Source organism: Sciurus vulgaris, assembly GCF_902686455.1.
Source record: "Sciurus vulgaris genome assembly, chromosome: 2".
Lineage (NCBI taxonomy): Eukaryota > Metazoa > Chordata > Mammalia > Rodentia > Sciuridae > Sciurus > Sciurus vulgaris.
The window spans coordinates 65,335,744-65,352,617 of NC_136462.1; the positions used below are offsets into that span (position 1 = coordinate 65,335,744).

At 35.7% G+C, this 16,874-nt stretch overlaps 1 protein-coding gene across 7 annotated transcripts in view; it reads left to right on the plus strand.

Moving 5' to 3' along the window:
- The window catches only part of SLC25A21 (solute carrier family 25 member 21), a 481,388-nt gene that overhangs the window by 446,374 nt on the left and 18,140 nt on the right, over positions 1 to 16,874 (plus strand). For all 7 annotated transcript variants that reach the window (XM_079120315.1, XM_079120312.1, XM_079120314.1 and 4 more), the window contains one exon: positions 8,093 to 8,257. In XM_079120315.1, coding sequence (XP_078976441.1) covers positions 8,093 to 8,257 — 165 coding nt within the window. The remainder of the gene's footprint in view (positions 1 to 8,092; positions 8,258 to 16,874) is intronic.

A 16,874-nucleotide genomic window follows, 5' to 3' on the forward strand; every position in this document is an offset into this window, starting at 1 on the left:
TTCCCCATTGGGGCTTATTTTGCAGGTAGATAACTTTGCTCCTGCCATTTGTGTGAGTTTCTCTGACAGAATGTCTGAGTTCAGCTTCTTTAACTTCAATCCTGGAGATGAACCACCATGGAATCCAACATGAGTTATTTTGAATTTTCCGATTTCTCTAACCTAAAGTGGTGAGTCAACATGGCCTTTTAAACATGAAAATTCCCACAAAATTGCCACAGTTGAGAGGGACTCTGTAGTGGAAAACAGTCTGAATAAAACAGGCTGATGTTACACATTACAGCTTCTAGGCAATAGCAGAGTGATAAAGATGGAACCGAAGAACTACCACAGTCCCAGCTGCAAAGAAAGGAGGTGTGAGATGTAGGTGAGTGTCCCCTTGGCTATGTGGAGAAGACATTGCTGGAAGAGGACTAGAATGGGACCCCTGCAGCAAGGGGTCCAGGGCAAGGTTCCTGTAACAGAGGTCCAAATGTAGTCCTGAGGGCAGAGAGTCCTTGGCAGCCGTCTGATGGGAGCTGCAGTCCTGGAGCCCAAGTACAATTCCCAGCAGGCCTTCTCAGGCACGGCAGGTACCGTGCAGCTCCAGACACCCTGGTTGTCTTCTCTGTGGTCTAGACTAATCCTCTAACCAGTTAGAGGCATGTTACCCACAAAATATGCCTTCCCACCCAATTTAACCATAAATTATTCCAAAAATTTAAAGGAAATTGTGGACTCTTTGGTCCCTGGTACTGCCTTCATATCCTTCCAACCTGTATATAAAATATTCCAATAGGTGTACTTGTCTTGCCTCTATTTATTAAATTACCACTGTATCAGTCAAAGATTATAATCCCAGCCACACTTCCTCCAATTCCAGTACCAGAACCTTGGCCAACATCTTGAAATTCACAGTGAATAAAGAAAACCAGTCCCTAATTTAAATATGCTTGACCTTCTAAGGAGAGTAGAGTAATCACAACTTTGTCATGCTCTGGTTTGGTTCAATGGGTATAAAAACATGTTCTGATAAAATCAGGATAGATCCAAATTTCCCACCATCCTTCAGACTAAACCCAAGCAAAGGGTTGTTCTAGTTTGTAATCTTGTTGGCTTAAGACTAAGCTTGGCCAGGGATTCTTCTATTGGAGGAGATGGTTTGCAAGCCCAGTCTTGCCAAAAGTGTGACTTTGTAGCTTGTTATCCTTATAGGAACTTTCTCCCTTCTAACTGAATACCTCTTTAAAAAAATCTGTATATTTACAAGAACTAGAAGTCCCATATCAGTTATGCTAAGCCAAGTGGTGGTTGGCTGACATAGTCTCTCTTAGCTTGGAAAATGTGAATTTCTCCCCAGGAGCAAAATCTTGTATGAATTGTTTCCCAGTTTTTCTCTCCACTTTGAAATCTACTTCAAAGTTATTATTTGGCTAAAGGGTTATATTTTCCTTCCCTTAAGGTCTATAGGATTTGCCTCTGATGTGTGACTGGGGCACAGGTTTTCCTTCTACTCTCTCATTTTTGACTGCATCACACATGAACATAATCATTCTCACCCCCAAATATTAAAGGAGGTACAATTTCCCTAAATAATCCTTTAGGAAATTGCAAAAGCCTGTTTTACCTCTATGTAATCTTTAAAGATATTAAAACCAAGAAAGAAATAATTAGTCTTCTACTTGCTCTATAAGAGTCAGTGAATAAATAGTAAATGTGTAATTGATGATAAAATCTTTAGAGATAAAAACTTTTAAGAAGAAATTAGTTCTGATTTTGTTTCTGGTTTGTGGATAACACCACTAAATATGGTTCTGCACACTCTGTGCTGGGAACTTAACAATCTAATAGAGCCCAATTAGATCATATATGATATCACAAAGCTTAGAGATTAACTTTCACCATAGGCAATGAACAAATTGCTTGACTAAACTTCATAATGTTATGTGGGGTCAACATAAAGTAAATTGAAGGGCTGTATTTTGTAATCATCTCTTTCAAGAAAGGGAGAGAGAGAAGTTGAGTTATACATAGTGTGTGGTTGAGTTTACAGACAGTGTGAGAAGCCAGCTTCAAGGGCATGTCAGCATTCATGATGATGTATTAAGTTCAAATTTTTCCTACATTACTGTGTGAAATGCTGCTTGGCAACTGTTCAGTACCTAAATTATTTCTTTCCACTCTGTGATGTTTGTGAGCAGAAAAGAAAATTATGCATATGAATCTATTCCTATAGTTATCTTTCAACAATGCCTAAGGGAACAGCCAAGTTACCTTTCTATTATCATTTACAAAAAATAGACTTCAGTCTTCCACTCAGCTGTGCCAGGAACCCTAGATTTCTGCTTTCAGAATCAAGACTTTAATGATAATGGCTACCATTTACAGAACATCTATTATATGTCAGACACTGAAAGATACCTTACATGTTTTTCCCTTTATTTTTTTAAAAAACTTTTATGTAATTTTGTAAATTACTCACATAATGTGTTTTTTCCTCAAATGAAGTAATATAGAACCGTCTAAAGAGAAGATAATTGATGATTTCTGCCAACACTTCCCCATAATCTCATCCCTCTCACCACCATTGTGAACTCTTCCCCTTTTCCCAGTGCTCATTTGATATTCCAAATTCTCTTTTTATAATGTTGGTGGCTTTATTCCTATCTTATAGGTAGAGAAAATAAAACCCAATGATATTAGTAGTTCTAAGGAACTGAATGTTAACATAGAAGTCTTTTTCTACTCAACCATAAGGCTTTCATTTGGACAAAGAAACCTGGATAATGAAAAAGCTCTAAGAAAAATCAAAAGGAAGTGTTTCTGGAACCATAAAGAAGCAAAGACGCCTTTATTGCCAGTATCATCTCAGTGGTAGCTTTTGTGGCCATGACACCATCATCATCCTTCCTGCTCTGCCAACAGTGCAGGGCAAGGTAGTGTCACCGTTTTCTCACCTCCAGGGGCCTGTGCTCCCCCTGAACCCTGGGCAGCAACTGGGTGTCCACATAGTTCCATGGCTCAGCATCTGGGAGGGTTCAGATTATTAAAAAATAGATCTGTTTATCCAAAGTAGATAGAATATAATTATATTTGGGATATCTTTTTTGTTCATAATCATGTCCTACTAAAATAAACTATATTGTTGAATTAATGAACCAAAAAGATAAATTAATGAACTAAAGCTAAAATAAATGTATAAATGTGGACCCGTGAGCCTGATTCCTCTCCTCTCCTTTCACATACATTTTGTTCTCAAATAAAAGGCAGGTCTTTCTTTTCTTTTTTTCTTTTTTTGAATTTATGAAAATGCATCAAGACCTCATTTAGTAATCAAAAGTATAGGTGATCATCTATCTCCTGAAGAGAAAGCATATTTTCTTACCTAAATGTAGCAACTGGGTCTCCTCTTTTTGAACAAAGCAGTATTCTTCTGAAGGTGCAAATATGGACACAATCCACTGTGTAAAGGTCTCATCCGGTTTGCTTTCCATCCACGTGATGAAATCCAGTGTAACACCCTCATTCCCTTGGCAATAAAATGCAACAGTATTAGCCCTGCTTTAGAAAGTAAGTAAAGGAACACATGTGGAGCGTGCTGTCTCTTGACGTGGTGTGCCTAGAATTCTTCCCTGGCCTTAGAGATGGAGGAAATCCACTGACACACCCAATGCCTATACCTATTGACCATATTCTGATGGTTATTTACCCAGGGAACAATGCCCACTGCCTAAAACCTCTGTCAGTGATCACACAAACTAATCAGAGCCAGCTATGGTCAGTAGTTGGATGGAAGAATGCCAGAAAAAATAATTCAGCCTGCCATAAGTCATCTCAGTGATTTGTAGGTAGAACTGGGATCTTGGAGAGTAAGGAATCAGTGCCCCAGAGTGGTGCCTGGGAGCATTGTTTACACAAAGAACCTTTTCTTCCTTTCCTTTATTTCTTTTTGTGTATGTTTTTGTGTGTTTGCATCTTTTAAAATTAATTTTTTAAAAAAATTTTTCATTGTTTTTAGTTGTAGGTTGACACAATGGCTTTATTTTGTTTATTTATTTTTATGTGTTGCTGAGGATTGAACCCAGTGCCTTACACATGCTAGGCAAGCACCCTACCACTGAGCCACAACCCCAGTCCCTTAAAATTAATTTTTAAATTTTCTTATGCTTATTTGGGATGTACAAATGATGTTATGGGATACATATGGAAAGTAAAAAGGTTACTATAGTGAAGCAGATTAACATCTATCATCTCAGTTACTCTTTTGTGTGAGAAGAATAGCTAAAATATACTTACTTAACCAAAATCCTAACACAATCTGATTTTATTAACTGTGATTTTCATGATGGACATCAAAACTCTAGACTTACTCATCCTACATATCTGCTATTTTGTATCCTTGGATACTTTACATCCTTTGACCTATATATCCTTATTTCCTCCTCCTTCCCTACCCACCCGACTGCCATGGCAAACACCATTTTAATCTCTATCTCTGTATATTTAAATGACCTTTAAAACAAAGATTTCATATGTAAGTTAGATCAAGCAATATTTTTCTTTCTATGTTTGGCTTATTTCACTTAGGATATTCTTTTTAAATTAAACCTCTTAAGGACTTTTTAAACAGAAATTTGATTACATATTCCATAACCATTGTGGAATACTATCATAAATATATATAAAAGGAATTATCAGCATATATTTCCAAATACAAACTAAACCAAAAAGTGTGCAAGTCTGAGAACATAATCAAAGCACTGTGCTAGACATTTAGCACAGTCTATAACACTTACTAATGTAGGAAAAACATGGAATTCCCAGTATTAGCAGTTGGCAATAAACTGAAATCAAAATTAAAGAAGAATTTGAGGTACTTCCAATGGAAATGCTTCTAAAAGGTACTAGTGAACTGAAGATTCCCATAAACCAATGTCAAAAATAGTGTGTGGTCACAACATTAGCTATATCCCAAGTCAGTGAAAGGTATAGCTAGGAAAGTTAGAATGCAATTTGGCCCACAATTGGTAACTAAATATGAAAATAAAAGTGAATATAACTATCATAGGGAAACTGAAGTGATGGGCAACCTGCTGGGTTGGATAGTATTTGGAATCATTTGACTGATGATGCTAATCTGCCACCATTTTTTTAAAAATGGAAGCCCAGTAATCAAATAAGTTTAGTAAAATTTCTTGTGTTTACAGAGAACTAGTCAAAATGATTCTATATTTTCCTGTTTAAGCATCCTAGTGGAAGTCATGTTTTGCCTTTCTAATTAAATATTTGCTTACATGTGTGTGATACAATGTCCCTGAATGAAGAAGAAAAAAACAAAACAAAAACAAAAACACATAATGCTTCTACTTCAGATTTTTGTAGGCATTAGAATTCCGGTTTTTCTTTATCCCAAGGACCCAACATGCCAGAAAAATATATTTGTACTATTGTGTATCTGTTAGTTTTTCAGTTGATTATCAAACTCTGAAAATATTGTCACTTATATATAACAAAAATAAGTGTGAAAAGAATGCAGAATCTGCCATTTATCAGTAGCATTTTGCCTAGTAACATTGCTTAACTATTCTTTGTTTCCTAACCCAAACGATGAGAATATACAGAACCTGCTGCCCACCTTATGGGGTTTGTTGCAAGAAGCAATCACATACGTCAGAATGGCAGAACCAAACAGAGGATAAAACTTGTAGTTCAAGGGCCCCAGTTTGAGCTCTGGCAATGCTCATGTATTTTGTGTCCTTTTGCAAGTAACTTGACTTCTAAGCCTTAGTTTCTTCATGTGTCAAAAAAGGATGATGATAACACCTATCTCACACACTAGTTGAGAGAATTAAATTACAAATAAATAAGGGTGAAGTATCTGTGAACACAGTAACACTGATGAGCATTTCCCATGTTCCAGGTACCTGATAATATATGTGAAAACATTCTCCAGGCTCCAAAGCCAGGCAGTGGAGGCCTAGCTTAAGCGCTTTTCTATTCTAAACCTTCGCTCTCTTGTGGCTTTACTTCTAGAACCCATAATAGGCTTGCCAAGTAGAGGGCTCTTACCCAGGTGCTAACTTCAAGAAGCGAGACCAATTTAGAGCATCTACTAGTAGCTCAAGAAAATAAAATCCCTACAGTAAGGTACTATGCTCAGAAGGTTATTACTAGCCTTAGGGTTGGATTTGTTTGGGTCTCAGAGAAAGCAGATCTGTTACCTTGCATTCCTCATGCATTTCTGGTGGACTTTATCATAAGGGTCCAGGAACTGGGAAAAGGAAAGGACATCCAGAAGGAAGAAACTGATTAAGCATATCTTCTCCCTCAACTCAACCTCTGCCTTTTGACTGCCACTGTCTTAAACTAAAAGTGAAATTATATGTTATTTTATTATTATCATTGTTTTTATGATTGTCAGCATAATTGCTACTATTATTAAATAGCTAAATATATAGTGACATATATAATGATTTTGTGAGAAAAATTCTATTATTACCCTTGTTTACAAACTAGTGAAATAAAGATGTTATCAGAGGAGATAAAAAACTTGCCAAAGCTGGAAAGTGATATTGCTGAGGTTCAAACTGGAGCTGTCTACCTCTAAGCTCTTATTTTCAATTACTATGTTACTCTCTGATTTATTTATTGACAACTAGGGCTCAAACTCAACAAAGTTTGAGTTTAAAATCCATGTGTTGCACTTCCTTTTAGCCACCCAGCACCCACACCAATGAAAATGGGTTACAGATATCAATAAATGCCATTTGAATATTTGTTGACACCAAGATTTAATAGAAGTTTTCTTTTCTGAAGATTGTGAGAAAGATGCCACACAAATTAATACTTTAGTCATCCCAATTCTGATGATTTAGCAAACTAGGGTTCTTGAACAATAGACATTTTCTTTCTGTCTTTTCTTTCTTTCTTTTTCTTTTTTTCTTTTTTTTTTTTTTATTTTGGAAAGCCATTATTGTCTGCACTTTCATTAAAGCCATTGGTTCCTCCATTGCTCTAGAACCTTGTTAGTCTCTGAGCTTACCATCCTTCCTATCTCAGGTCCTCAGCTGTATGAGACTGGAAAGCTTAGGTAGATGAAGAGGGCACTATCCTAATTGAGAACCTTAATTGCACATGATAAGAAAACAGTCTGCATCACACTGTTTTGATCACTCCAGCAACCTGTTCTAATAAAATATCAAACAAATGTCATGTCACTGCTTGCCTCCTGGGGGGAAAAAATTAAACAGCAAACATTTTTCCACATTTACTCTTTAGTCAAAATGTGAGAGAGTTATCCTTTGTATACTAACTCCATAAAATGAAACAATCACTCATAGTTTTTAAAAAACCCATGAGTAGTTGTAATTGTATTGCCATGAATTATAAGCCTCAGAGCAAACTTCAGTGAGTTCCTTAGCAAGTTCCAAAAGTAGCAGATTGGATCCCAGCAGTTAAGGTATTTCAGTCTTGGGTAATCAATAAATTATAAAGGTAACCTAGTTCTTCCATCACCACTGATTTATAATTTATCACAGCAAGTGATAAATGCACTCATTGCCTACTTTCTTTAGGATATGTACAATCAACAGCTCTTTATCCATGACTGATTTCTAACCTAGCATCAGTTTAAAACTATTGAGGCAATAGGATCAAGACTAATTTTAACATTAGTTTAGAAAAACATAATTAAAAAGGTAAATATGCTGGATTCAGGAGCCAAGTATAAATTCCTTTTGGATGATGTGTAGTTCTGGATTTCTAATTTATCTGTATGGCTAATCCCCTTCATTAGAGTGGATAATTCAGAATTGGATACAATTATTTACATGCTGAAAGTGGTGATAGTTATTACATGACATTAGTTTCACTAATTCCACCAAAGATAGTTTTCATTTGCCAACAATGTTCCTATAAATCCTGTTGTTATCCATGCTATTTTGTTTGCTTTTTGGGTTTGCTAATTTTGAAAGCACAGATCTAGGCATGAATGCTCATGTTTGGGTTAAAAAAAATCCTTATAATTCTGGCTTAAAGGGAAGCTAATACAGTAATTTACTCTGTTCCATGGTCCCAAAGTTGATCTTTCTGGGTTTGCTTTTCTCTCCTGTAGCAACCATCCACCTTAGGTTATGCAAGACAAATCATTAAGAAGGAAGGCTTGGGACTCCAGGGCCTCAACAAAGGATTTACAGCAACTTTGGGACGTCATGGAGTTTTCAACATGGTTTATTTTGGCTTCTACTACAATGTCAAAAACATTATTCCTGTCAGTAAGGTAACTATTTAATGGATTAAAATCTGGTGGGGGAGGGATCCTATCTCTGATAACAGTTTCATTTCTAGGGTGTTTATCATGCCTTATTATGTGGAACATTTATATCCATTATCTAATTTGATCCCTACATCAGTATTATGTACTGAGTGTTGCTATCCTATTCAAATCCAGGAACTTAGGTTTAGAAAGATCAAGTATATTGCCCAGATCTCATAGTAAATAGTAAAGCAAAGACTTGAACCCAAATCTGACATAAGTTTATCTTCTTGAAGAAGATACCATATCTGAATGCTTTCCTTTTATCACTAATAGGAATTTCTAGAACTATGTCATTCTTTTCTCAGTCATATCACTCTATCAAGAAAGTTGAAGTTTTCATGTTCTAAAGAAATTTTGAGCTCATGAAGAAAAAAAAATGTCAGCCTCAATTTTTAAATTCTGCCTAGATATTTTTAAATTCACAATAGCCTCGAAAAAAATAAAATACTTGGGAATCAATCTCACAAAAGAGGTGAAAGACCTCTACAATGAGAACTACAGAACACTAAAGAAAGAAATTAAAGAAAACCTTAGAAGATGGAAAGATCTCCCATGTTCTTGGATAGGCAGAATTCATATTGTCAAAATGGCCATACTACCAAAAGTGCTATACAAATTCAATGCAATTCCAATTAAAATCCCAATGACGTACCTTACAGAAATAGAGCAAGCAATTATGAAATTCATCTGGAAGAATAAGAAACCCAGAATAGCTAAAGCAATCCTCAGTAGAAAGAGCGAAGCAGGGGGTATCGCAATACCAGATCTTCAACTCTACTACAAAGCAATAGTAAGAAAAATGGCATGGTATTGGTATAAAAATAGACAGGTAGATCAATGGTACAGAATAGAGGACACGGACACAAACCCAAATAAATACAATTTTCTCATACTAGACAAAGGGGCCAAAAATATACAATGGAGAAAAGATAGCCTCTTCAACAAATGGTGCTGGGAAAACTGGAAAACCATATGCAACAGAATGAAATTTAACCCCTATCTCTCACCCTGCACAAAACTCAACTCAAAATGGATCAAGGACCTCGGAATCAGACCAGAGACCCTGCAGCTTATAGAAGAAAAAGTAGGTCCAAATCTTCACCTTGTTGGCTTAGGATCAGATTTCCTTAACAGGACTCCCATAGCCCAAGAAATAAAAGCAAGAATCAACAACTGGGATAGATTCAAACTAAAAAGCTTTCTCTCAGCAAAGGAAACTATCAGTAATGTGAAGAGAGAGCCTACAGAGTGGGAGAATATCTGTGCCACTCATACTTCAGATAGAGCACTAATTTCCAGAATCTTTAAAAAACTCAAAAACTCTACACCAGGAATACATATAATTCAATCAACAAATGGGCTAAGGAAATGAACAGACACTTCACAGAAGAAGATGTACAAGCAATCAACAGATATATGAAAAAATGTTCAACATCTTTAGTAATAAGAGGAATGCAAATCACAACTACCCTAATATTTCATCTCACCCCAATTAGAATGGTGATTATAAAGAACACAAGCAACAATAGGTGTTGGCGAGGATGTGGGGAAAAGGGTACACTCATACATTGCTGGTGGGGTTGCAAATTAGTGCAGCCACTCTGGAAAGCAGTATGGAGATTCCTCAGAAAGGTTGGAATGGAACCACAATTTGACCCAGCTATCCCACTCCTTGGCCTATACCCAAAGGACTTAAAATCAGCATACTACAGAGATAAAGCCACATCAATGTTCATTGCTGCTCCATAGCCAGATTGTGGAACCAACCTAGATGTCCTTCAACTGATGAATGGATAAAGAAACTGCAGCATATATACACAATGGAATATTACTCAGCCATAAAGAATGATAAAATTATGGCATTTGCAGGCAAATGGATGAAATTGGAGAATATCATGCTGAGATAAGCCAATCTCAAAAAACTAAAGGACAAATGATCTCACTGATAAGCGGATGATGACATATAATGGGGGGTGGGAAGGGTTAGCGTTAGGGTTAGGGTTAGGTTTAGGGTTACGGTTAAGGAGGGTGGCAAGAATGGAGGAAGGAAGGACTGTATAGAGGGAAAAGAGGGGTGGGAGGGGTGGGGGGAAGAGAAAAAATAACAGAATGAATCAAACAACATTACCCTATGTAAATTTATGATTACACAAATGGTATGCCTTTACTCCATGTACAAATAGAGAAACAACATGTATCCCATTTGTTTACAATTAAAAAAATAAAAATAAAACGTTTTAAAATAAAAAATAAATTTACATAGGTTAATTGAGAGTAAACAATAAATAAATTATTCTAGGATCATTTGCTTCTGGTGCAATATAATAATAATTATTATTATTTTCATTATTTTTAATGGTAACTTACATGCCAACTACCTGATTTCTACTGTATAAAAGTAGCAAAGGTTATGTTTTTAATCTATAGTGTTGCAGAATCCCCCCTATGTGATGTCACACATCCATGGACTGACCACTTTTTTAGACTCTGAGACAAGTAATTCATGTAGCATAAGAGAAGTGTCTTATTCTGCTGATTCTCCAGCTCTCCAAGGGCTTGAGACAGAAATTACATAAAATGAACCAGGTGTGGTGGTGCAAACCTGTAATCCCAGCAACTCAGGAGGCTGAGGCAGGAGGATTTTGAGTTTAAAGCCAGCCTCAGAAATTTAAGGAGGCCCTAAGCAACTCAGTGAGATCCTGACTCTAAATAAAAATACAAAAAAGGTCTGGGGATGTGGCTCACTGGTTAAGAGCCCCTGGGTTCTATCCCCAAAAAAGAAAATAAAGAAAGAAATTACATATGATGAAATGAATTATATAAATTATTTACACAAATTAGATAAATATTGATATATCTTACTTACATATATTTGTGAATGTATTTTAGTGTATTTACTATTACAATATAATGAATTTATTCCCACTGCCCAGAAAGAAATTCAGAAAAAAGGATAAGATCTACAGATGGTCACATGTTCCCAAACTTTAAAAAAATACACAAAACAAACTTCACCTTACAATTAATCCATACTCAAAGTATTAAATGTTCTATATTATTAGTAAAGAACCAGAAGCCTAGTCATTCATTTAAACATCAGAATATTCTAAAACTGTGGGAGGAGTCCATTTATCTTGCTAGTTTGTAAACCAACCTTGTTAAGAATCTGAAGATAATGCTATATTTCATTGAACAGCTTATTAAGCAACTGCTGTATGTACCAGGCATTCTATAAAGCCCTGGGTATCCTAAGATGACTAAGATGTTGCCCTAGTCTCAAGGGGCTTCTCCAGGAGATCCAGAGAAACTCTGAAAAGACACAATGAAAATAGAACATCCCATTTAGATAAACATCATTTTGGAAGCCACTAGTTAATAATAATATGATATTTTATTCTAGATAATGTTTGAAAATTATTGTACAAATTCTTATATTTGGCCTTTCTTAATTTGGACCAATATTCTAAAAATAAATCTCCATCAGACTTTATTCTGTCCAATAAATCATCATATTTAAAAACAATTGGTTTCTCTAACTTTCAAACTAGGAAAGGAGGTTTTAAAATTGAGGGATATTTATCTCCCTTTTGCAATATATGATATCCTTCCCTGCACATCAACAATGGCACTACTTTCACCCATTCTTCATTTCCATTTATAAAGGATATATAAGAATGTAAATTTCATAAGAACAGAGACTTTGTCTATTTTTTTTTCCAGTGCTGTATTCTGAGATTAAAACACATAGCCAACCCCTCAGTAAATGTAGATTGAATGAAACAGGGGAATGAAGGAAAAAAGAGAAGAAGGGATAAAAGGAAGAGTTTGTGCGAGGTTGGGGATTTTCTTCCCCTTTTATGGATAGTAAAAGGAAGTGTTTGTACTTGAGGAAGTCACTATATTAGTTGATACTCCTTTGTCTAGGAAACTGGGAGAAATCTTATAGCTGAAGGGCTTAGTGTTAGAATTGAATTTGATCCCATAATCAAACAAAATTCCAGAGGGGAAAAATAGGCACTGAAGGTCATATATAACATAAGTTCTTTATTTTAAAAAGTAAGATGTTGATTTCAGGAAATAATTCTAAAAATAGAGATTTCCACATTGCCAAAATAAGTGTCCCCAAGTTACCACAGTAAACTTCAAGAGCAGATACATTTATTGGCAGCAACCAAAATCCTTATAACTTCCACAGTATACACAGGCTCCCACTGCCCAGAAAAACCTTTAGCGAATAGCACAAAAGGTATTGGAGTGAACTCTTCTCCTCATGTCTCATTATATTCACTGTCTGTCCAGTTTTTTCTAATTATATTCAGTGAAATGTCAACCAGCATTTTGCCAAATGAGCTGTTAGCTAAATTATACTAGTAAATACATACTTAATTTGTTAATCATGACCCTGAGAAGAACTGTCTTCCAAATCTTAAAGTAAATGTTACATTTTTCTCTACAGTTTTAGAACCAATTTTTAAAATTGCATTATAATTCTCAAGGAGCTGAGAACCAAGACTTTAACACCTCCCTCCCCCACACCCCTATCCAAAGCACCATATAACAGGGGGGTTAATGAAATATGGGTTGTCATTATTTTTAAAAGTAAAAGTTTTATAAATTCCACTATAATCCTTTCTGTACATTAGTTTTACCCTAGTGGAGAAAGCCAAAGCACTGCTTCCTACATATTTGACTATTAGCAATAGTAAGCCATAAACCTTTGGCAGTGCTGAAATGTGCCATGTTGGCTCAGAACTTCATCTCCAAGTTTCCAAACTAAAAGAACCAATTCCTTTTCATTTAATGATCTGAGCACTTGTGCCCCCTAGGTTTGGGCAGTGGTAGAAACATTATGCATAAAATTGGGGGTCAGCAAGTCTGAGCATGGCTCCAACACATATTTACTGAGTGTCTTACAGGTGCTAGACCCTATGCTAGGCACCAGAGGATGCAATAGTGAGAAGCTATCAGAATTTGCAAGACCATGGAAAGTAACAGAACAAGTAAACACACACACACACTTATAATAATGGAGAAATTCCCCCAATATAAATCTAGTGATCAGGAAAAGCTTTCCTGAGAAAGTGACATTGGAGCTGAAGAATGAATTAGGATTTAACTGGTGACAGCAGATGGGCATAAGCATTCCAGGTATATGGAATATCTAAAGCCCAGGTGACAAAAGCAAAATGTGAGGGCAGGAATCTGGCTAGAGAGTCAGGGTTGTCTTAACCATTATAGGCCATGCTAAGAATTCTTATCTTTTTCTAAAGAGCACTAGTGTCTTAGTCCATTTTCTGTTGCTATAACAGAATACCTAAGACTGAGGAATTTAGGAGTAAAAGATATTTATTTAGCTTACAGTTCTGGAGATTGAGAAATTCAAGAGAAGATAGCCACACCTGGTAAGGACCTGATGCTGCATTCTTACATGATAGGAAAAAGCAGAAGAGCAAGTAGACATTTGCAGAAGAGAAAATAGGATAAGGAGGACCAGATACTTTATAATTCTCACAATAACTAACCCGATCCTCCAAGAACTACATTAATCCCTTTCTCAGGGTACAGCCTCAATGATACAATTCTTAAAGGTCCCACCATCTCTTAATACCAATATATTGGCAGTTAAATTTCAACACAAGTTTGGTGGGGACAAACCACATCCAAACCATAGCAACTGGGAAGCCAACAAAAGATTTTAAGCAAATCTGTTAACTGATTGCTCTGCCTATAGCACAGAGAATAGATGGGGTAGGAGTGGTAATGAAAAGGCAGAATGCACATATAGAAAGAATTTCAATATGGAATGGTGGTGTCTTGGACTATAATGTTCATGGTAGAAACAAGAAGTGGGCCAATTTGAGAAATGTTCAGAGGGCAGACTCCATTGGGTGTGGCAATGGAGTATATATGCATGTTGAGAAAACACATTGAGGGGATTAATGATATCTAAACTTTTGGCTTAAACAATTGAAAGGATAATGACACTACTCACTGCAAGCAGGGCAGGGAGAAACAAGAGAAAATCAGGCATATGGGAAAATATTGTGGGCTCAGCTTAGAAACTATGAGTTTAACTACATTTGGTATTGCAAAGTGCAAACTTTGAGTTTGTTGGTTAGATGTGGGTTCTGGAGCTAGAGAGGAGATAAGTGAGTACAGATAGATACCTAAAAGCTATCAGTCAATACTGGTGAGAGGAAAAGACCTCTTTAATTTAGTGACCTTGAACCAAGCACTTCACTGCTTTGAGCTATAGAAAATCTTTTCTAAAAATGAAAGCTATTTGGACAAATTTTTTTAGAATTAAAATAAATAAAATATAAAGTAGTTTGTGAATGCTAAGTTACCATGAAAGTGTTAAGTATGCTAATGCTGATGACAGTGCTGGGTGAAGAGGAGGTGGAGAGGCTGGTGGTGGAAATGGTTAGTATGGAGAATCACATGAAGAATTTTTCCACAGGACTATTCTTTTTGCACTTAAATGAATACTATGTTTTTCTTGCCTGGAACGGTCATTGATTTTATGTGTTCTGTAATCTAAGCCCGATTCAAAATTGGGGAACTAGTATTCTTTAAATTTAAACCATAATAAATCAATTCTTTGTGAAGGGGAAGGTATGATAATCATTAAAACATGTTAAAGAACGTCATCAAGTGGTTATAAACCATGAGGAAGAGGCAGTGTTCCGTTAAGGCATTATTCCATCTTTGTTGTAGGCTATCTCTGGCCATTCACTTTGGACAGTTTGTTTACAGGGCTATTGTTTCAATTCCCTCACCCACCAATTGGTCACTCTGTTGTTCCATGGGAACTTGAGATTTCACCAACTCTAAATGGCATAACATAATTTCTATGATTTCTTCAATTTTTTGAAATCCATAAATGTCTTGCAATGTTTTTCAACTTCAAAGTATTTGATTTTACAAGAATCTGATCATAGTGATTATCTCTGGAAAGTGGAAATTGGGAATCATGTGTGTATGTATATATGTGTGTGTGTGTGCATGTGTGTATGTGTGTGTGTGTTTCATTGTGCATGTGCTTGTACATATGCACAAGAGGGAGAGAGAGGTCAAGAAGGATGAAGCAAGTAGTGGTACTTTTTTATATACCATTCCAAATTGTTGGAAGCTTTTATGTTTACTGTTTTTCAATTTACAATAGGAAATAAATCAGTAATAAGTTTAATAGAACCTCATAAAATAGATTATGTAGGTTACTTCTGCACATTTTACTCAATTCTAAAGCTATGTCTACAGAGGTAAATTGGAACTTGAAACAGTAAACCTAGACCACCACGCAGTTCAGATATTCATCCCTTAAATTTTTTACCAACTCTTTAGACTGGTCATCTGTGATAAAAACATATTTCAAGCATCATTTTCCTGACCCTTTATGTCATTTCACAATTAAAAACATTTTCATAGACTCCATGATTTTGCCTGATTCTCATCATAATATCTGTTGTTTTCAGATAAGGAAACCAGATTGCAAGAAACCAAATGGGGCTCAAAGGTGACCTTTCCTGAAATAATTAATCTGAGACTGCACAGCAGGAAAAGGGAAAGAACCAGGGACCACTACTCTTTGCACTGTAGCATGGAATGCTCTAACTGATTTTACCTTATATTTTGTCACACATGAATTCTTTCTTAAAAAATCATTATTAAAATTTAAGAAAGTGAAGTAGCTGGAATGTCCAAATAATTTAACCACATTCTTCTTCTATTTCATTCAGACCTGCACCCTGGTCCTCCCTTTTCACATTCTTACTCTATAATCCATAAAAACAAAGAATTATATGGCTCTGGAAGAACTGGGCATTACCAATTTGAAAATGATGCCCTGTATTTTATTCTTTCATATTTATTTTTAGGAATTAACTATTCCTATTGTATAGTAAACACACAGATGTAATAGAGAAAAAACTGCTTTGGATATTAACTGATCATGGAATTCATTTAATGCAGGCCATTTACATCTTATTGAAAATGGAATAGAATGTAGCAAGCATAAAGAATTATCCTCTCTCTCCAGAAAGAGACTGTCACTTCTTATAATAAAACCCACTAGAAACAGATATTGGTTAACTTAAATACTGGCATCTTTTTCAAATATCCTAGGGAGTAAACTTTCATTGCAAAGACATTTCTTTCATTCCCAATCCATTTGAGGTATTTAGAGCATATTATTTATGATGTTAATGTGCAAATAAGAATCAAAAGATCAGAATATTTCATATCTTTAAGAACTTGATCTTCTACTTTATATTTATTTCTTTTCATTTGTTTCCATAAAAAATAATGATAGAAATCACTGTCTAAAGCTATGGTTGTCAACAGTATTAAGCTGTGCTTTTTTGCATCCTAACCAGGGATGTTTGCAGGTATTGTGCCAAAAACAATAGAGTTTTTGTGTTGAATTTTGCCATGATATAAATTACATGTGTGGGTTAGAAATGTTTTAAGAGAGAACAATTTTTCATGTGTTCAATCTTTCTTACTTAATAAACCATTTAGACCTGTCCCTGTGGTCATTTTACTGCAGACAGCATTAAGTCAAACAAATTTTATTTTC